The following is a 23,447-nucleotide window of genomic DNA, read 5'->3' as shown; positions in this document are numbered from 1 at the left end:
GGCTCCTCTCCTTGTTCGGGTGGCGATTGATGTCACCGGATCTCTAGCCATCGCCGCTCCATTTTTCATATTTCCGTCTGTTTTGTCTTGTTCCATACACACCTGGTTTTCATTCCCTAATCACACTGCATGTATTTAGTCCTCTATTCCCCTCCATGTCTTTGTGTGAAATTGCATTTATGTTATGTGGGTTTTGTTACGCGCCATACTTTTGGTCTATGTTCCGTGTTTGAGCACATTTATGTACTTGTGTGCTTTCGTTGGACTGGAATAAAAAGTGCGCTACATTCTATTCACTACACTCTGCTCTCCTGCACCTGACTTCGCCTCCACTACACACCCTTAACAAAGTCTTTGGTTTTTAAATCACCTTGCATTTCATATCTTGAAACTTGATGTTTTTAGAGGATTGTGGGTAATTCATTTTTAGATTTTTGATTATTTCACACAATGTTGTATACATGTTTGATGAACGAAAAGTATATTGATATATTAGTATTAAGCTTGTTGTGCCATGAGGTATGATGGATCATGATGAATGGACCGCTTTCCAGTTCATGATTGTCAGTGGAAGATGTATAGAATCCTGAATTATTGCCGTTCAACCTCCACCTCGGTGGTGTGAACGCTTTGCTTGACAATACCTGCTAAAATGGTATAAAATTGTAAAAGATCAAATGCATAAAAAAATGTAATAATCAAGAGACTACAGAAAAAGTTATCTAATTTTGCATGATAATGGTGTTTATAAGCTTTAGAGAGAGGAATCTTTACCAAAAGAGAAGGTATCTAATTCTGCACTAAACAGGACCCAATCCTTTCTCTCAGTGCTACCAGTCCTTCACAAGGTGTTGCACAACACACCATGTCATGTTTCAAAACATTTCAGGATGATGTGTTTCAATAAGGTTTTGTCTCCTTTAAGTTGGTGGCAGCTCAGTTGCCACTAGTTTTAGTGTTACTAAGCAGATCATTTTAACAGTGTACTGCACTGTACTGTATGTCCAAATGTCCTCATTTGAGTGTGACTGACTTCTGTGCTGCTTCCCCCTGTCGCTCAGTGGGAGGTTGATGAACCCGTGCAATTAGGCCTTCTATTTCACTGATAACATGTTTCATGGAGGGATGAAGCGAAGGAGTTTGGGACTGACATGCTGATACTGTATGAAGTCAAACTCTTCTGTTCTTTCAACTTCTCTTCTTTGGCTTTCTTAGTTTTTTTTTTGTTGCCTTTGTTCTAGTCAGTGGAAATATACTGTGGAGTATCTGCATTGAAATTCCACCTCAGCGCACCACATGCTAGCTGCCAAATGTTCCAGTAGTTTATGATAGGAGCTTCTCGTTTACATTTTACACGCTACATGTAATCCAATTCGCTGTTCGTTATAGTTGATAGATAAAGTTTATGAAGACGGAGCATTTTATGATGCTCAGTCCTCCTTGTCTGTCATCATCAACATGCTATACTGTAGTTACCTCAAAATAATACCAATATTTTCAGTCATTTAGCAATTGTCCTTAATTAGTTAATCCAATCACATCTATTTTTTCTCATTCGGCTCAGTTTGGAATCACCGGGGGATTTGGTTGTGTTACGAGGACAGGGATATGCCTTTCAGATGTCATTTGTCCAGGTTTTCTTAATATTCAGACAAAAGCTACCGAGTTAACTTATCTAGGTCATTTTTAAAGGAGGATTAAGGAAATACTATTAAGGTGCTTTTTCCTCACAAGACGTAGTCCTTATCCTCCTCGCCTGCTCCTGTTGTCATCTCAAAGCCGAGGACATTTGGTTTATTTCTTAACCCACTTTTTCACACTCCTGTGGCTCTGCAGCAAGTCTGAAAGGATTCTCAATCGTGCCTGGCATCCCCTGCTGTGGTTGACAGCATTTATCTCATCTGTGTCACCTGCTAATGTAGCAGCGAGCGACAACCTCTCAAAGCGAGCAGACATTTTGAAAATGCCCCACCACAACATGCTGCTATGTTGTTCAATGCTTGTTCATCTTTACACTGATCATTTACCCTGTCAGGGAAAGCAACTGTTTCTCTGTGCTTCAAAAGCTGGACGGATAGGGGGGAAATGTCAGTGTCTAAAATGGATCTGTTACTTAACAGAGCACCCATCATCTATTTTTTGAATGATGTTGACACATGAATGATATTATATTAGAAGTCAAAATGAAGTTCAAATAAATGCTCAATCTCCTGAAATCAAATGTCATTATGTAAGCTATGCTGGTGCGAGTGAAATCTCTCTCTCTCAAGCCAGGGAAATGCTTGCTCGGTTAAATAGTGCAAACACATTCACGCTTGACAAACACATGGTTAAATAGTGCAGACACATTCACACTTGACACACACACACACACACACAGCAGACACACAATGTGGGAAACCTCCGGCAGCTTGTCAGTACAAATACACCTGAGGTGTCTCTATCCTCTCTCTGGGGATTCTGAACATGGCCCCAAATATTGACACTGCCTTCCAGCCTTTTGGATATACTCCCTGTCCCCAATGAGCTTCCTCTACCTAGGGCTGTTACGGTGACCGTATTATTACGAGTCATGATGGCAGTCAAATTCCATGTGAACATTTAGTCACGGTAATTAAGCTTTTCCAAGCTCTGATGCTGCTGATGATCATTAGTAGCCTACTTTCACTTGTAACCTGTTAGAAAGACCCGATCACATGACGGAGAGCAATTTGAATGAGAGGTGTTTCGGCAAGCAGTCGGGAGAAGGAAATTATAACTATTATATTCAGCCCAAGGGCACAACGGCCACTGGCCGCAAAGGCATGGATTTTTTTAGAGGGCATTACGGCCACACAAAAGGGATACAGCTGGGAAATTCAAGGCATTATCAAGTGCTTGTCAAATTGTGAATGAGAGACTGATGAAGTGTGTGCAGCCTGCGCAAAAAACAAAGCAGAGCTCATGTCTTTCATACAACTTTTTTCATATACTCTTTAGAGTCGCATCATGCAGCCTTACAATTGATACAAACATTTAAAGATATAGCCCAACATTTGTATCTGTCAAGCCCTGACCATAGTAAGCTGTTTATTCTCTGTGTTGGTTGGGGCGTAATAGTGACTTGGGTGGGTCATCTAGGTGAATTTGTATGTCTATGGTGGCCTGATATGGTTCCCAATCAGAGGCAGCTGTTTATCGTTGTCTCTGATTGGGGATCATATTTAGGTAGCCATTTCCCCATGGTTATTCATGGGATCTTGTCTACGGATAGTGGCCTGTGTGCACCAGTAGCTTCACGTTTCGTTTGTGCTTGTTTGTTTTGTTTTGCTGAGTTTTGATTTATAAAAAAAAAATATGTGGAACTCTACTCACGCTGCGCCTTGGTCTATTCATTTATGACGAGCGTGACAGTATCACGACTAAAGTTACTTAAATAACTCTAAATTAGGTATATAGGTGTACCTATTTCTTTGTGAGCACTCCCTCAAATCGTTTGGAGAAAATATCCTTCCTATTTTATTCAGCTATGTTCAATTGTCTTCTTCTTTATTCTTAAGGTGTAGGCAATATTACATGGATTTGTTAAACTTTTTAAAATGTTGATGTTTCAAAGGTCTTCATCAGACGCTTGTGGAAGCCAGGAGATGCTACATTTGTTTATGTTAATTAATGGTCAATTGCCGTGAGAATGGCAGTTATTTGCATGACAATCACCGGCTGACAAAATTTCATGGCCACAGCTCTAGCTGTTTCATCAACAAAAATAAACATTGCTTCTTTCAAACATGTACAGTATTTGTGCTTTTGACTATACCACTGTTTATGTAACAGGCAATTCTGTAGGGCAGCTAAATAAGGCTGACATAAGTATTTCAAATTGGAAAAAACAAATTAGTGCTAAGTACAAAGAAAACCAAAGCAATGCTAATATGTGTGAAGCGAAAAAGGAAGAAACAGTTGGCAGACCACACATAGAAGAGGTTTCAGAGACAAAAGTCTCCCTTGGTCATCACACATTTCACAGCTCTGCAACAAAATCATTGGCACCTCCTGTATGCTCAGAAGAATTGTGAAATATATGCCAGAGCAATTTTTTTTTTTACAAATCTCAGATGCTCTCATCCATAGTGAACTGTCGTGTAGAGTAATGCAGGTGTTGGTGGCCTAAAGGGACTGCAGATAGCTTGTGCTAAGGCAGCCGGAATGGTTCTGCAACGTGGTTACCAGAGGTCTTCCATAGAATTACACAATGCACTCAAATGTCCGGCTATCAAGGAAATTATAGAAAATGTGTAACTCCTAATATGTATAGGTAACATGAATGTGTAACATGAATGTGTGTCTTTGTTTTGTGTTTTTGTGCTTCTACCTTGCTTTTGTTGTTTTTCTCATTTCTGTATGTTTTTTTGATATTTCTTAAGGACTCTTAGAAGACTAGAGATCCAAATCAAATCTAAATCTGAGCAGGCTCATTTCTGAGTAAAGTTATCGTTTTCCATCCCACCAAACACACATCTTAACACTTTTCTACACTTTACTATGTTCTAACTCCACAGACAGTGATACAGTGCCTTGCGAAAGTATTCGGCCCCCTTGAACTTTGCGACCTTTTGCCACATTTCAGGCTTCAAACATAAAGATATAAAACTGTATTTTTTGTGAAGAATCAACAACAAGTGGGACACAATCATGAAGTGGAATGACATTTATTGGATATTTCAAACTTTTTTAACAAATCAAAAACTGAAAAATTGGGCGTGCAAAATTATTCAGCCCCCTTAAGTTAATACTTTGTAGCGCCACATTTTGCTGCGATTACAGCTGTAAGTCGCTTGGGGTATGTCTCTATCAGTTTTGCACATCGAGAGACTGACATTTTTTTCCCATTCCTCCTTGCAAAACAGCTCGAGCTCAGTGAGGTTGGATGGAGAGCATTTGTGAACAGCAGTTTTCAGTTCTTTCCACAGATTCTCGATTGGATTCAGGTCTGGACTTTGACTTCGCCATTCTAACACCTGGATATGTTTATTTTTGAACCATTCCATTGTAGATTTTGCTTTATGTTTTGCATCATTGTCTTGTTGGAAGACAAATCTCCGTCCCAGTCTCAGGTCTTTTGCAGACTCCATCAGGTTTTCTTCCAGAATGGTCCTGTATTTGGCTCCATCCATCTTCCCATCATTTTTAACCATCTTCCCTGTCCCTGCTGAAGAAAAGCAGGCCCAAACCATGATGCTGCCACCACCATGTTTGACAGTGGGGATGGTGTGTTCTGCTGTGTTGCTTTTACGCCAAACATAACGTTTTGCATTGTTGCCAAAAAGTTCAATTTTGGTTTCATCTGACCAGAGCACCTTCTTCCACATGTTTGGTGTGTCTCCCAGGTGGCTTGTGGCAAACTTTAAACGACACTTTTTATGGATAACTTTAAGAAATGGCTTTCTTCTTGCCACTCTTCCATAAAGGCCAGATTTGTGCAATATACGACTGATTGTTGTCCTATGGACAGAGTCTCCCACCTCAGCTGTAGATCTCTGCAGTTCATCCAGAGTGATCATGGGCCTCTTGGCTGCATCTCTGATCAGTCTTCTCCTTGTATGAGCTGAATGTTTAGAGGGACGGCCAGGTCTTGGTAGATTTGCAGTGGTCTGATACTCCTTCCATTTCAATATTATCGCTTGCACAGTGCTCCTTGGGATGTTTAAAGCTTGGGAAATCTTTTTGTATCCAAATCCGGCTTTACACTTCTTCACAACAGTATCTCGGACCTGCCTGGTGTGTTCCTTGTTCTTCATGATGCTCTCTGCGCTTTTAACAGACCTCTGAGACTATCACAGTGCAGGTGCATTTATACGGAGACTTGATTACACACAGGTGGATTGTATTTATCATCATTAGTCATTTAGGTCAACATTGGATCATTCAGAGATCCTCACTGAACTTCTGGAGAGAGTTTGCTGCACTGAAAGTAAAGGGGCTGAATAATTTTGCACGAAAAAAGTTTGAAATATCCAATAAATGTCGTTCCACTTCATGATTGTGTCCCACTTGTTGTTGATTCTTCACAAAAAAAATACAGTTTTATATCTTTATGTTTGAAGCCTGAAATGTGGCAAAAGGTCGCAAAGTTCAAGGGGGCCGAATACTTTCGCAAGGCACTGTAACTCTCTCCCGGTGGCAGACTGTCTTGTGCTCCTCCGTTTACCCGTTCTCTGACCCTCTTTGCTCCGTCTCCTCTCCAGTCGACTCGAATGAAGAAAACTATCATATTCCGCCTAATTAGTGTATGTCCAATTAGGAAATGTTTCAGAATCACTCTTGTTATTCTGTCTCCACTACAGAAAACTGTTAGCACCCTGATGAAAATAACTTCCTAGAACTGACTTACTCAAACTCTATTGAGTGTCTTACACTGTGAACAGAGCCCCAGGACCAGCTTGCTTAGGGGACTCTTCTCCAGGTTCATCTCTCTGTAGGTGATGGCTTTATTATGGAAGGTTTGGGAATCCCTTCCTTTTACGTGGTTGTAGAATTTAATGGCTCTTTTCTGGATTTTGATAATTAGTGGGCATCGGCCTAATTCTGCTCTGCATGCATTATTTGGTGTTTTACGTTGTACACGGATTATATTTTTGCAGAATTCTGCATGCGGAGTCTCAATTTGGTGTTTGTCCCATTTTGTGAATTCTTGTTTGGTGAGTGGACCCCAGACCTCACAACCATAAAGGGCAATGAGTTCTATAACTGATTCAAGTATTTTTAGCCAGATCCTAATTGGTATGTTGAATTTTATGTTCCTTTTGAAGGCATAGAAGGCCCTTCTTGCCTTGTCTCTCAGATCGTTCACAGCTTTGTGGAAGTTACCTGTGGCGCTGATGTTTCTCTCTCACTCTCTCTCTCACACTCTCTCTCTCACTCTTTCTTTCTTGCCATCTCACATGTCTTTTCTATTTTAAACCAGTATTGTCTGTTTGTAATATGGGAGTTGTAGAAGATCAAGGCTACTTGTACATGCCACTCAACATGAGAGCTCGTCACAATATCATTTTTGACAGTGCTTGTTGCTTGTAGAATTGATTCTATTTTTTCATGTGAGAGAAAGCTTGTGGGTGACTGTTTGAGAGAGACTGAGTCACACAATATAAAATAAGTCAGATTTGAAATGTAATTGTAATGAGAGGAAACTGGTGGGAGATGACCTAAGACATATTCAATTAAAGATCACGTGTTGCCTACAAAAGGGGGGGGGGGGTCATAGCTTTGTGGCTTTGTGTTTCTCTGCGTTTACCTTTGCTGATAGAAATTGAGAACATTCATGTCTCTGCCACATGTGACATCAGGTTCACAGTCCAGCACTTTACATGGTCACTGATCTCTGAGTGGCTTTTCACATTGCAGGTCTCTGGTGTGACCTACCATGGGGCTGTGCTGTGTTCGTGTGCGTTCCATATGTGTATGTTTGCTGTTAGGCTATGTGGAGTTGGTGTGTGGCTGCCATGGGTTTTTAACTCCCACAGTGAGGGTGGGCCTCAGTGCTTCTGCTCCTGAGCTGACCAAGGACTAAGAGCTTGCAGTGCTATTGTGTGTTATGTGTAGTCTACAACGCACTGCTGAACAATCACAGACCATTGATTTTTGGAAGTGGTATATTTTCTTCAGTACAGACCACATGTAAGAGATGGCAAAAGCTCCTTACACATGGCACCTCCTGCTGTCCTCACCAGCCTTTCCCCCAGTGTGAGCAGTCATGGTCGAGTTCCTTCCTGACTACTTTGCAGCAAATACCAGAACTTACAACGTCTGGATAGGTTTTTAACATATCATCTAACCACATCGTATGACATGGCAATCTGATGCCCGACTGCACAGTTGATGATGTGGCACGCAACCATTGAAGAAGACCAAAGCCTAGCGCCTGATAAGATAGCAAAAGCTCAGGCTGCCCAGCTCGGCATAGATAAAATTTTTGGTGAAAATCATTCACAAAAAGATTCCTGCAAAAATATTATTTGAAAATGAACGCAATGCAATGCCTGCATGTCTAGTTGGGCAGGAAGTCGACCATGCCAGAGAGGAAGAGGTGAAGCGAGAGGGTTTTTCTCCTGTCAAAATCTGTCCAAGGTCAGCAGAACGATAAGCAGACCATCTGCCTTCCCGCCTTTTGGACAACGACTCCCATTGTCAGGGCTGAGACAATATATACAGGATCTTGACCACAGGAGGTTGGTGGCAACTTAATTGGGGAGGATGGGCTCGTGGTACTGGGTGGAGTGGAATCAGTGGAACGGTATCAAATACATCAAACACATGATTTGATGCCATTCCGTTCCAGATATCATTTATGAGCCGTTCTCCCCTCAGCAGCCTTCATTCATCTCGACCATGCTCTCCTTCCAATGTTGCTCCCAGACCTCAACTGTGGTCAGATGTGCAGTGGAGCAGCTGCTGTCAATGAGATCGTTAGTTGCCACGGCAACACCCTATAGCCTTCAGCATAGTGAATAGGGAAGTGAGAAGAACACTTAAACTGACCCCAACCCCCTGAAGACGCCACGCCACCCTATATTAAACGTATGCAGTATGTAAGAAAACGTTTGAGCTGTGGGGAAATATCTGTGATTACAAAAGTACCTCTGGGTATCAATTACTTTGGTAAGGTGGAATTACATTGGAATTATAGACATGAGTCTTGGTTCGAATCCAGACTGCATCACATTCAGCTGTGATTGGGAGTCCCATATGGCGGTGCACAATTGGCCTGGGTAGGCCGTCATTGTAAATGAGAATTTGTTGTTAACTGACTTGCCTAGTTAAATAAAAAAATACTTTCTTTCCTGTTCAATCCAAAATATGTTCTCTCGTCTAGTTCCAATGCCCCAGAGAGACACAGTCATCCTGTGTCTATAAAACAGACCATAATCACAGCATTTTAGATGAATAATGATCTTAATCGTTTACTGGAAGGGATCCCCTCTCGAGGCAGCATGCTATTGGCTCTCTGGGGAGAGGGAAAGTCTAGCTCCGGTGAAGTGGGAACAGCATCACAAAAACACACTATCATCTCACAGTATCTAACCTGAAAATTGTCATGTAATGTTTGTATACAAACCCAGTGGAGTGTCCGATCCCTAAAGGGCACAGACTTGCTCACAATGCATTTGTATTAGGTGCAGAAATGTTAGGAATGATGTTAATGCTTGGCTTTCTATGTACCTCTCACTATTCTCAATGGGGGAACCCAGCTTCCTGAAATAAGAGCTTCCGCTTGACTATGTTTTATCGTCAGATCCTTCACTTTCATTCCGTGTCATATTCCCTAAGCAATGTTAACTCTACTGTTTGAAAAATAAAGTCTACTGAGGTTTGCTGCTCCATCCACTTTCGGACAACGGGATACAATCCACATTAACCGTCTCCGAGGAACATTTTTACACAGGCCCCATAATTACTTGAGCGATGAATCGTGAGTTTGGAGAAAAAGGGAGCCATCCCTTTCATGCTCTGCCTGCCTTGAACAGAGACTCAGAGGCTCTCGCCGAGTGTGTCTCTAAAAGATAGGGTAGTCAAGGCTGAGAACCATCCAAATCAGAGGGATGGGATGGGGGGGGGAGGGGGGGTAGAACCATGGCCAGACATCATAACAATCATTACATTAGACAACCAAGCTCTGGCTTAATCTCTGGTGTGGAATCATGCATCTCTCTCCATTGGCTAGCCACGTCTGGGTTTGTCGGCAGGTATCCTAGTGGTTAAGAGCATTGGGCCAGTAACTGAGCAGGTGCCGGTTCAAATCCCAGAGCTGACTAGGGGAGAAGGTGCCAATGTGCCCTTGAGCAAGGCACGTAACCCTAAATTGCTCTGGTTAAGAGTGTCTGCTAAATGAGTAAAATGTTTGCTCTCTTGACCTCCTGCTTTACAGCAGCTGCCCGCCTCATGAGCAGCACTGTGGGTGTTCTAATCTGAGAATCAATGGGGAGCGGTGGAGGAGTTCTAAGGGATCCTCTTGTGTCAGTGGGGCCCAGGCACAGGCATCGATTGCCTTTTTACGCCAACCCACCCAGGCTCTTTGTAGCCTTTCTCTCTGTATAATGACAACATAGAATACTATTTCAATGAGAAGACCTTGTAGATATTTCTCCGGGGAAATGAATCGTACAGCAAGTCATTGAATGACACAACAAAGGATGCATTTGAGAGAAGCGGCTCTGTACAGATGAAAACAGATAAACACTGCATAGGTACATTATTATGTTCGTAGGAACCGATCAAGCCAGTGCCGTACAGCTAGAGTCTAGTGAAGATGGATAAGTGGACATTGATTCGGATCTGTTCACGATTAGTATACTGGACGAATGCAGTCTGTGAATGAAGTTTTTTGAGGAAGTTGCACTTTGTAGATGTGTAGTGGTTGACCTCGTCTCGCACCGAACGCTCTCTGTGGAACCGCGCTGGGGCTTCAATGGCACGTTGCAGGTTCCCAAATGGCCGCCGTGCCATGAAATCATGAAATCTTAATACTAAAAGTGACGGTAAACAGCACTTCCTGGTCGTCTTGCCATACACAGGCTTTCACTATACATAAAAAATACATTCAATTATACTAAAATAAAGGCACAAGCACGCAATGTACCAGCAAAAGCTACGTTGATTATGATATAACAAACTATCGCTAAGGCCCGGGCCAAGTAAAAGATCAAAATGTTCAACTCTCCATAGGGTCTGATACAGTAGGAGGCTGGAGGCTTTTTCCATGAATGTGTAGTGGATCTTTGATTATGTGATGATGATCCTAGAGAAGCATCTTTCTTACAACTGGATTCCTCGGACTCTCTCTCTCTCTAGATCATGGAGTTGGAGAGATGTCATTAGGGAGGTTGCTCTAACTCGATTCAGCACTTTTGTAATAGAGTGGTTAAGATGTTGAGTGGTTAAGATGTTGAGTGGTTAAGATGTTGAGTGGTTAAGATGTTGAGTGGTTAAGATGGATAAGTGATTAAGATGTTGAGTGGTTAAGATGTTGAGTGGTTAAGATGTTGAGTGGTTAAGATGGATAAGTGATTAAGATGTTGAGTGGTTAAGATGTTGAGTGGTTAAGATGTTGAGTGGTTAAGATGTTGAGTGGTTAAGATGGATAAGTGATTAAGATGTTGAGTGATTAAGATGGATAAGTGGTTAAGATGGATGAGTGGTTAAGATGGATGAGTGGTTAAGATGGATGAGTGGTTAAGATGGATGAGTGGTTAAGATGGATGAGTGGTTAAGATGGATGAGTGGTTAAGATGGATGAGTGGTTAAGATGGATGAGTGGTTAAGATGGATGAGTGGTTAAGATGGATGAGTGGTTAAGATGGATAAGTGGTTGAGATTGGATGAGTGGTTGAGATGTTAAGTGGTTGAGACCCAGGCCTACTCTTATATTTGATGCACATTTTTCCCCAGTTCCTTCCATTTGCAGTTGATTTTCTTAGAATTGATGTAAGCCCCCGGCTGGAAGAGGACTTCACATTTTGCAGTCTCACATTTCGGTTGTTTTTCCAAGCATTGTAAATCAAGCCATGGGAAAAATATGATTTAATTTTGCCTGGACAGATCTTATGAATCAAATTGTGCTTTTTTTGTTCTTGTAAATGACCTCTTCTCTGATAACATGTGTTTTGCTTAACAAATTGGAACTACGACAGGATATGTAATTAATTGGATATCTACTACATTGGAATTATGTCTGGATATGGTAATTGTTCCAAATGCTGTTTGTCTAATCTGTTCATTCTCTCTCTCTCTCTCCTTCTTGTCCTCATTGGCCCCTTTGAAGCAGAAGAGTATGCTGTCTAATCTGTTTGTTTTCTCTCTCTCTCTCCTTCCTGTCCTCGTTGGCCCCTCTGAAGCAGAAGAGTATGCTGTTGAAGGTAAGGCTACTATTTAGCTCCTACAGACCTAAGATGGATTCTTCTATGACGTTGGCATCCATATTGGATCCTGGTTGCTGTACATTCTGTTGTGCCCTCCCTCTTGGGAGGGGCATTGTCAGTGTGATTGGACAGCGATTATGGTGACTCCCGGGGGCATAAATGACACTGTTTTTAAAATGGAACCACAGCTTTTGTTTCTCTAAATAACATTTCCTACTCTTCTCAAAGTTCCGTTCTTTTCTTCCTTTGTTTGATTATTTTATTTGAACTATTTCTGCATATGGTTTCTCAGTTGGGACTTTATACTCCTATATGTGACAGGGTTGGCAATTGCGAAAGTGATTAATGATTCAACCTAGGAGTAAAATATGTGACTATTATCAAATGCTAATAAGTCGTTGAGATGGAAGTGTTTCTAGTAGGACAGGTGAACCCTGTGATACTGTTTCTGGTTCCCCTCCGACTCCCTCTACTCCCACCTCCAGCGTGGGAGAGCGGGTAAGAGCCAGGGCTGCCAGTCAGGGCCCTTGGGACCACATCAGCCCCTGAGGCTTGTCGCTAGCCTAGCTCGCAGCTCAGCCTAACATATGGGAAGATTAGCATTAGATCCCTGTCTGTCTGGACCCGCCTGTCATTTCCTCAGCAGTACCAGGGGGGGAAATGAAGGAACATCAACCGGATCAGTCAGACAGAGGTGGTGTAGCAAGCAGTTTACCGATAACTCCCCAGACACGCCGTTCCAGACACGTTTGACTCTGTAATTGATAGGCAGGCTGATCCGACCCGTGCTGCGCTGCGCTGTATGCGGCGAGGGCGAGGTTTGCTGGACTGGGAGGGGGGCCGCCATGTTTCCCCCTATCAGGAATACTGGGTGATGGATTACCCCTCTCCCAGGCTGCAGCAAGCTCGCAGGGGAAATTGCTACGGAAAGACACTCAAAGTTTTCCCCCAAAACATGAATAGGATTTTCTGCAGTTGTTGTGCTACCCACCCCTGTGTCTCGGTTCGAGTTTGTTTCATCATATTGGAATCAGAGAGAAGGAGTAGTTTTATTCATCAAATTGGAATCAGAGAGTAGGAGTAGTTTTATTCATCAAATTGGAATCAGAGAGGAGTAGTTTGTTTCATCATATTAGAATCAGAGAGAAGGAGTAGTTTGATTCATCATATTAGAATCAGAGAGAAGGAGTAGTTTGTTTCATCATATTGGAATCAGAGAGAAGGAGTAGTTTGTTTCATCATATTGGAATCAGAGAGAAGGAGTAGTTTGTTTCATCATATTGGAATCAGAGAGTAGGAGTAGTTTGTTTCATCAAATTGGAATCAGAGAGAAGGAGTAGTTTGATTCATCAAATTGGAATCAGAGAGAAGGAGTAGTTTGTTTCATCATATTGGAATCAGAGAGAAGGAGTAGTTTGTTTCATCATATTAGAATCAGAGAGAAGGAGTAGTTTGTTTCATCATATTGGAATCAGAGAGAAGGAGTAGTTTGTTTCATCATATTGGAATCAGAGAGAAGGAGTAGTTTGTTTCATCAAATTGGAATCAGAGAGTAGGAGTAGTTTGTTTCATCATATTGGAATCAGAGAGTAGGAGTAGTTTGTTTCATCATATTGGAATCAGAGAGAAGGAGTAGTTTGATTCATCAAATTGGAATCAGAGAGAAGGAGTAGTTTGTTTTATCAAATTGGAATCAGAGAGAAGGAGTAGTTTGATTCATCATATTGGAATCAGAGAGAAGGAGTAGTTTGTTTCATCATGTTTTAATCAGAGTTGAGTGCATATTCCAGTTTGTCTTTACTTCGTGAACCCAATTTGAATTGTGACCTGGGTTTGATATGCAGAGAGCAGGGTTGTATAACAGAAACGGTTTGAAGCTGACATTCTCCCGCTGCGTTTGAATCTGAAGATCAGAGACCTGTCCTGCTATCTCCTCCCTCAGTGTGTGTGTGAGCGCTCACGCGCTTGGCGAGTCACGACCGCCCGTGCCGCCGGGGTCACATGTCGGAAGCGCTGAAGCTGTTGATGGGAAAATGTCAGGGTGGTGGTGGGGGCGGACAGCGAAGGGACAGAGGTCATTTGTTTCCACGTTCCCGGCTGATGTGCCCTGACGGCTCCTCACTCCGTAGCGCGGCCCATGCCTGTGTGAGGAGTTAGGAGGGGGCAGCCAGCTACCTCGCTTTGTGTGTGTGTATGTGATCTTGACTCGGAGGAGCAGAGCGAGGACCCATGCTGCAATGATGTGTGGCGATCTGTTTCATGCCCCAGCCCCAGAGGGACTACCACAGCCGAGGGCCCACAGGAGTGGACGGCAGACCTCTACCTGCCACGACTGCCTCCCAGAATGGGAACAAGAGAGTAGAGGCCCAGCAAGAGAGCCATGGGGGTCCTGGGTGACCATTAACATTCATTAGACTGCATAGCCGAGTCCAACTGGGACACATGTCAGTGACACAGCCAACAGGGGGTCCAGCTGAGAGACTACCCAGGAATGGAAGGACGTCGGGATTTAAATCTGGTCTGGCTTGTTATTTCATTTGCCCCTTATATTTTAAACTTATTTTGGACCGTACAGACACTACTTCTGGCGCCGACAAAGATGGCCGCCTCGCTTCGCGTTCCTAGGAAACTATGCAGTTTTTTATTTTTTTACGTGTTATTTCTTACATTGGTACCCCAGGTCATCTTAGGTTTCATTACATACAGTCGGGAGGAACTACTGAATATAAGAGCAACGTCAACTCACCATCAGTACGACCAAGAATATGACTTTCCCGAAGCGGATCCTGTGTTCTGCCTTTCACCCAGGACAACGGAATGGATCCCAGCCTGACAAAGACGTCGTAAAAGAGGGAAACGAAGCGGTCTTCTGGTCAGGCTCTGGAGATGGGTACATCGCGCACCACTCCCTAGCATACTTCTCGCCAATGTCCAGTCTCTTGACAACAAGGTTGATGAAATCCGAGCAAGGGTAGCATTCCAGAGGGACATCAGAGACTGTAATGGTCTTTGCTTCACGGAAACATGGCTCACTGCTGTTGCAGCCAGCTGGTTTCTTCACGCATCGCGCCGACAGAAACAGACATCTTTCTGGTAAGAAGAGGGGCGGGGGCGTATGCCTTATGGTTAACGAGACGTGGTGTGGTGACAACAACATACAGGAACTCAAGTTCTTCTGTTCACCTGATTTAGAATTCCTCACAATCAAATGTCAACCACATTATTTACCAAGGGAATTCTCAACGATTATAATCACAGCCGTATATATTCCCCCCCAAGCAGACACATCGATGGCCCTGAACAAACTTTATTTGACTCTTTGCAAACTAGAAACCACATATCCTGAGGATGCATTCATTGTAGTTGGGGATTTTAACAAGGCTAATATGTTCTGGTCTGGTACGGCAACTGCTCCGCCCACAACCGTAAGGCTCTCCAGAGGGTAGTGAGGTCTGCACAACGCATCACCAGGGGCAAACTAACTGCCCTCCAGGACACCTACACCACCCGATGTCATAGGAAGGCCATAAAGATCATCAAGGACAACAACCACCCGAGCCACTGCCTGTTCACCCCGCTATCATCCAGAAGGCGAGGTCAGTACAGGTGCATCAAAGCTGGGACCGAGAGACTGAAAAACAGCTTCTATCTCAAGGCCATCAGACTGTTAAACAGCCACCACTAACATTGAGTGGCTGCTGCCAACACACTGACTCAACTCCAGCCACTTTAATAATGGGAATTGATAGAAATTGATGTAAAATATATCACTAGCCACTTTAAACAATGCTACTTAATATAATGTTTACATACCCTACATTATTCATATATATCATCTACTGCATCTTTATGTAATACATGTATCACTAGCCACTTTAAATTATGCCACTTTGTTTACATACCCTACATTACTCATCTCATATGTATAGACTGTACTCGATACCATCTACTGCATCTTGCCTATGCCGTTCTGTACCATCACTCATTCATATATCTTTATGTACATATTCTTTATCCCTTTACACTTTTGTGCATAAGGTACTAGTTTTGGAATTGTTAGGTTAGATTACTCGTTGGTTATTACTGCATTGTCGGAAACTAGAAGCACAAGCATTTCGCTACACTCGCATTAACATCTGCTAACCATGTGTATGTGACAAATACATTTGATTTGATTTGACACTTTGCATTGGTCCAAGGGTAGCTGCTGAAGTTTTGTTAACTTTTTATTCTGGATGCTTTTGGGCAGTTTAAATGTGACCCTTGTCTGGTGTTCCAGGTGTGTCCCAGTTGCAAAGCTATTGGCTCAAAGAAAGATGATTCTAATCTGCAGGCTTGTGGCTGTGGTACCCCTGGGTTTACAAAGCATTTGCACAAGCAGCAGGGCTTTCAATCCCCCCCCCAAAAAATGCTCCAGGGTTGGCTATTTGTTCAGAGCTACCGATGTTTTCTTTGACAAATGGCAGTAATAAGGTACACACGAAAAAACAAAGTCTGAACTTTCACCCCAAGTAATGGGCATTTGTGTTCTCCCAAGTCATGATGTTTTAATTAAGAAGTGAATAAGTACTCCCAGAGATGTGTGTTGTGTATTAGTAGGACACAGATACTTTAGGTAGTTATCTAATGGTTCATCGTCTCATTCATCATCTTTGAGAATGCCTGGAAGCCAGAAGCCACCTTGCTCCATGGTTTTTGTCCTATTTTTAGGGCCTTGATCCGTCACCATCTTTGGTCTAATTAGTGATAGTGACCGTGCGTGTAAAGGTTGCTGGAGATTGATGAAACGGGGAGACCTTGAAAGCCCGGGGGACAGAGGTGCTCCTGGAACACGGTTGGTTGACTGCGCTGGCAGACAGTGGAGGCAACGCTTGATGGTCTGCGGTTTCACTGACCCGTTTTCACTGCTCCACCAACCCCCACTGTTCTAGCTGCATCAGAGATGGCCAACCAAGCCCTTTTCCTGAGTTTGGCATAGGAAATACACCTCTTGCTGTAACAGAAACCATACTGTAATGCAGATGTACTCAAACTCAGGCACAGGATTCACATTACAAAGTCCACTGACAGATAATATAGCAGATTTATATTTCAAACAATTGTTTTGTTTTGAGCATCATACTGAATGCATGGTCAGATCGAGCCAAACAGACAGTGACAGAGAGACAGTCCGAGTCATGACGAATCACAGTAAATCCACAGTTACGACACGGTTTGTACGAGTTCCCCAGTGATCTGTTTGGGCTGAGGGAGGCACCAAGCGAATCCCACTGCTCTAGCTGATGGTCTTTTATTTTCTGGGACATCCAGGCCAGGAGTTAATCTATAAGCTTTGGGAGTTTGATGTTGAGTGGAGATATGGGATTGCAGGTTGAGTGATGACTGTACTGTAGTTATGGGAGATTAGTCTGGATCATCCAACCAGATTATGGATTTTGTTTTTATTGCAGAGAAAATAGAGAGAAAAAATCTATCCTAGATATGTCTGCAGTACAGTGGAGTAAACAAGGAAGCAATAGAACATTAAGGTACTGATGTCAGAAGGGCATTAACCTACTTTTGCATATTATTGTTAGAATTTTTTGAGAGTCTTGTCTAAGTTTATATATTTATATGCATTTGTTTTCAAAGATACTTCTGAGCTTTGTCTATTCAATAATTTATTTGTTATGTAAAGCTAAAGATGAATTGATATCTCAGAATTGACTAGGAGTACAGAGAACAAGACATGTCTTTATGACACGGTATTGAACGACACGGTATTGAACAACACGGTATTGAACGACACGGTTTTGAACGACACGGTATTGAACGACACGGTATTGAACGACACGGTATTGAACGACACGGTATTGAACGACACGGTATTGTACGACACGGTATTGTACGACACGGTATTGTACGACACGGTATTGTAGTAATAACAACACGGTATTGTAGTATTGAACAACACGGTATTGTACGACACGGTATTGAACGACACGGTATTGTACAACACGGTATTGTAGTACTGTACGACACGGTATTGTAGTATTGAACAACACGGTATTGAACGACACGGTATTGAACGACACGGTATTGTACGACACGGTATTGTACGACACGGTATTGTACGACACGGTATTGAACGACACGGTATTGAACGACACGGTATTGTAGTATTGTACGACACGGTATTGTAGTATTGTACGACACAGTATTGAACGACACGGTATTGAACGACATGGTATTGAACGACACAGTATTGAACGACACGGTATTGAACGACACGGTATTGTACGACACGGTATTGAACGACACGGTATTGTAGTATTGTACGACACGGTATTGTAGTATTGCACGACACGGTATTGAACGACACGGTATTGAACGACACAGTATTGTACGACACGGTATTGTACGACACGGTATTGAACGACACGGTATTGAACGACACGGTATTGAACGACACGGTATTGAACGACACGGTATTGAACGACACGGTATTGAACGACACGGTATTGAACGACACGGTATTGTACGACACGGTATTGAACGACACGGTATTGAACGACACAGTATTGAATGACACGGTATTGTAGTATTGTACGACACATTATTGTAGTATTGTACGACACGGTATTGTAGTATTGTACGACACGGTATTGTACGACACGGTATTGTAGTATTGTACGACACGGTATTGTACGACACGGTATTGTAGTATTGTACGACACGGTATTGTACGACACGGTATTGTAGTATTGTACGACACGGTATTGAATGACACGGTATTGAACGACACGGTATTGTACGACACGGTATTGTACGACACGGTATTGTACGACACGGTATTGTAAGACACAATATTGAACAACACGGTATTGTACGACACGGTATTGTACGACACGGTATTGTAGTATTGTACGACACGGTATTGAACAACACGGTATTGTAGTATTGTACGACACGGTATTGTAGTATTGTACGACACGGTATTGTACGACACGGTATTGTACGACACGGTATTGTACGACACGGTATTGTACGACACGGTATTGTACGACACGGTATTGTAGTATTGTACGACACGGTATTGAACGACACGGTATTGTAGTATTGTACGACATGGTATTGAACGACACGGTATTGTAGTATTGAACGACATGGTATTGAACGACCTGGTATTGAACGACACGGTATTGAACGACACGGTATTGAACAACACGGTATTGAACGACACGGTATTGAACGACACGGTATTGAACGACACGGTATTGAACGACACGGTATTGAACGACACGATATTGAACAACACGGTATTGTGCGACACGGTATTGTACGACACGGTATTGTACGACACGATATTGAACGACACGGTATTGTACGACACGGTATTGTACGACACGGTATTGTATTGTACGACACGGTATTGAACAACACGGTATTGTAGTATTGTACGACACGGTATTGTAGTATTGTACGACACGGTATTTTACGACACGGTATTGTACGACACGGTATTGAACGACACGGTATTGTACGACACGGTATTGTACGACACGGTATTGTAAGACACGGTATTGTACGACACGATATTGAACAACACGGTATTGTACGACACGGTATTGTACGACACGGTATTGTAGTATTGTACGACACGGTATTGTAGTATTGTACGACACGGTATTGTAGTATTGTACGACACGGTATTGTACGACACGGTATTGTACGACACGGTATTGAACGACACGGTATTGTACGACACGGTATTGTACGACACGGTATTGTACGACACGGTATTGTACGACACGGTATTGTAGTATTGTACGACACGGTATTGAACGACACGGTATTGTAGTATTGTACGACATGGTATTGAACGACACGGTATTGTAGTATTGAACGACATGGTATTGAACGACATGGTATTGAACGACACGGTATTGAACGACACGGTATTGAACAACACGGTATTGAACGACACGGTATTGAACGACACGGTATTGAACGACACGTATTGAACGACACGGTATTGAACGACACGATATTGAACGACACGGTATTGTGCGACACGGTATTGTACGACACGGTATTGTACGACACGATATTGAACGACACGGTATTGTACGACACGGTATTGTACGACACGGTATTGTATTGTACGACACGGTATTGAACAACACGGTATTGTAGTATTGTACGACACGGTATTGTAGTATTGTACGACACGGTATTGTACGACACGGTATTGTACGACACGGTATTGAACGACACGGTATTGAACGACACGGTATTGTACGACACGGTATTGAACGACACGGTATTGTAGTATTGTACGACACGGTATTGAACGACACGGCATTGAACGACACGGTATTGAACAACACGGTATTGAACGACACGGTATTGAACGACACGGTATTGAACGACACGGTATTGTACGTCACGGTATTGAACGACACGGTATTGTAGTATTGTACGATGTGGTATTGTAGTATTGAACGACACGATATTGAATGACACGGTATTGAACAACACGGTATTGACTGCATTGTACGTCTCAAAACAGTCAATTCAGACAACAATGAAAAAAGTATACGGCACGAACACAACGTTCCAGTATGATTACCACCACCATTCTTCTACTCTGCCTAATCTACAGCTACCAAGACACTAACTTCCTTTTCTTCTTGTCACGCTCCCCAGCAATAAATGTTGTCGCTCAAACAGAAGAGGGAACTACAACCAAAACAAAACAGTTGTGGTTTTAGGAGGGGTTCTGAAAGACACTGTTGACTAACAACAACTGTAACCCTAAAGACACCCTTCAAGACCAAGACACTTCCTCTTCATCTCCTGTATGGCACATTCCCTTTGTTCCCCACAATGCTATTGGTTTTCTCACATTGTCATATTGCCGATATGATGATAGAAAACAAACACATTAACAAACAGTATCCCTCCCTCCATATTGCCTTTGGAAAGAGCTGGGAGTTATAAGAGCTGAATGACGTACTGTACTGCTGCAGAGGCGTTTGGAGGGAGGCATTGATCTGCTTCTCCTCTCCCCCCACGTTCTCCCCCAGACCAGGACACTTGAGATAAACAGTGCTAAGGTCCTGGAGGATCAAGCTCAACCCATGTCCATTCTCACAGGCAACAAATTCCCCCTTCTCACACACAGTCACACACACTCTATAGCTCTGCTTTTGTGATAGCACAGTCAAAAAGCTGAGCAGTGGGCGCTCAAATTGTGAACAGCAATTCCAAATGAAATGCATGTGTGTAGCCTTGAACGCTACTCTATAGTGATGTGTGTGGCCTTGAACGCTACTCTATAGTGATGTGTGTGGCCTTGAACGCTACTCTATAGTGATGTGTGTGGCCTTGAACGCTACTCTATAGTGATGTGTGTGGCCTTGAACGCTACTCTATAGTGATGTGTGTGGCCTTGAACGCTACTCTATAGTGATGTGTGTGGCCTTGAACGCTACTCTATAGTGATGTGTGTGGCCTTGAACGCTACTCTATAGTGATGTGTGTGGCCTTGAACGCTACTCTATAGTGATGTGTGTGGCCTTGAACGCTACTCTATAGTGATGTGTGTGGCCTTGAACGCTACTCTATAGTGATGTGTGTGGCCTTGAACGCTACACTATAGTGATGTGTGTGGCCTTGAACGCTACTCTATAGTGATGTGTGTGGCCTTGAACGCTACTCTATAGTGATGTGTGTGGCCTTGAACGCTACTCTATAGTGATGTGTGTGGCCTTGAACGCTACTCTATAGTGATGTGTGTGGCCTTGAACGCTACTCTATAGTGATGTGTGTGGCCTTGAACGCTACTCTATAGTGATGTGTGTGGCCTTGAACGCTACTCTATAGTGATGTGTGTGGCCTTGAACGCTACTCTATAGTGATGTGTGTGGCCTTGAACGCTACTCTATAGTGATGTGTGTGGCCTTGAACGCTACTCTATAGTGATGTGTGTGGCCTTGAACGCTACTCTATAGTGATGTGTGTGGCCTTGAACGCTACTCTATAGTGATGTGTGTGGCCTTGAACGCTACTCTATAGTGATGTGCGTGGCCTTGAACGCTACTCTATAGTGATGTGTGTGGCCTTGAACGCTACTCTATAGTGATGTGTGTGGCCTTGAACGCTACTCTATAGTGATGTGTGTGGCCTTGAACGCTACACTATAGTGATGTGTGTGGCCTTGAACGCTACTCTATAGTGATGTGTGTGGCCTTGAACGCTACACTATAGTGATGTGTGTGGCCTTGAACGCTACTCTATAGTGATGTGTGTGGCCTTGAACGCTACTCTATAGTGATGTGTGTGGCCTTGAACGCTACTCTATAGTGATGTGTGTGGCCTTGAACGCTACTCTATAGTGATGTGTGTGGCCTTGAACGCTACTCTATAGTGATGTGTGTGGCCTTGAACGCTACTCTATAGTGATGTGTGTGGCCTTGAACGCTACTCTATAGTGATGTGTGTGGCCTTGAACGCTACTCTATAGTGATGTGTGTGGCCTTGAACGCTACTCTATAGTGATGTGTGTGGCCTTGAACGCTACTCTATAGTGATGTGTGTGGCCTTGAACGCTACACTATAGTGATGTGTGTGGCCTTGAACGCTACTCTATAGTGATGTGTGTGGCCTTGAACGCTACTCTATAGTGATGTGTGTGGCCTTGAACGCTACTCTATAGTGATGTGCGTGGCCTTGAACGCTACTCTATAGTGATGTGTGTGGCCTTGAACGCTACTCTATAGTGATGTGTGTGGCCTTGAACGCTACTCTATAGTGATGTGTGTGGCCTTGAACGCTACTCTATAGTGATGTGTGTGGCCTTGAACGCTACTCTATAGTGATGTGTGTGGCCTTGAACGCTACTCTATAGTGATGTGTGTGGCCTTGAACGCTACTCTATAGTGATGTGTGTGGCCTTGAACGCTACTCTATAGTGATGTGTGTGGCCTTGAACGCTACTCTATAGTGATGTGTGTGGCCTTGAACGCTACTCTATAGTGATGTGTGTGGCCTTGAACGCTACTCTATAGTGATGTGTGTGGCCTTGAACGCTACTCTATAGTGATGTGTGTGGCCTTGAACGCTACTCTATAGTGATGTGTGTGGCCTTGAACGCTACTCTATAGTGATGTGTGTGGCCTTGAACGCTACTCTATAGTGATGTGTGTGGCCTTGAACGCTACTCTATAGTGATGTGTGTGGCCTTGAATGCTACTCTATAGTGATGGAGCTACACTCCTTTAGGCTTTCGACAACACTGCCAATGCCATGTTTGTAACATCCCATAAACTGTACATGGTCCCACTTCATGTTGATTAGGATGACTTCTGCTGGCTCTCAGTCCACTAGCCTAGAGCTTGCCATTCAGACAGATGCCCACCCTGTGCTAAGATGGCCGTCGGTTGAGTGTGTTGCTGCCTGTTGGGTCAGGGCCCACAGTGAGAAGAGAGGCCATGGTTAGAGATTCCTGCATACAATATCATTGGGGTGCAATATAGGCTACATCTATCTATCTCAGGGACACACACATTGTTA

At 43.2% G+C, this 23,447-nt stretch overlaps 1 protein-coding gene across 4 annotated transcripts in view; it reads left to right on the top strand.

Moving 5' to 3' along the window:
• The window catches only part of LOC110500696 (neurexin-2), a 1,070,834-nt gene that overhangs the window by 185,461 nt on the left and 861,926 nt on the right, over nucleotides 1-23,447 (top strand). For all 4 annotated transcript variants that reach the window (XM_036958142.1, XM_036958143.1, XM_036958144.1 and 1 more), the window contains exon 3: nucleotides 11,868-11,888. In XM_036958142.1, the coding sequence (XP_036814037.1) occupies nucleotides 11,868-11,888 (21 nt within the window). The remainder of the gene's footprint in view (nucleotides 1-11,867; nucleotides 11,889-23,447) is intronic.

This window comes from Oncorhynchus mykiss, chromosome 21 (genome assembly GCF_013265735.2).
Source record: "Oncorhynchus mykiss isolate Arlee chromosome 21, USDA_OmykA_1.1, whole genome shotgun sequence".
NCBI classification, from domain to species: domain Eukaryota; kingdom Metazoa; phylum Chordata; class Actinopteri; order Salmoniformes; family Salmonidae; genus Oncorhynchus; species Oncorhynchus mykiss.
The sequence above is the reverse complement of the archived record's forward strand: the minus strand, read 5'-3'. Positions and strand labels throughout refer to the sequence as shown.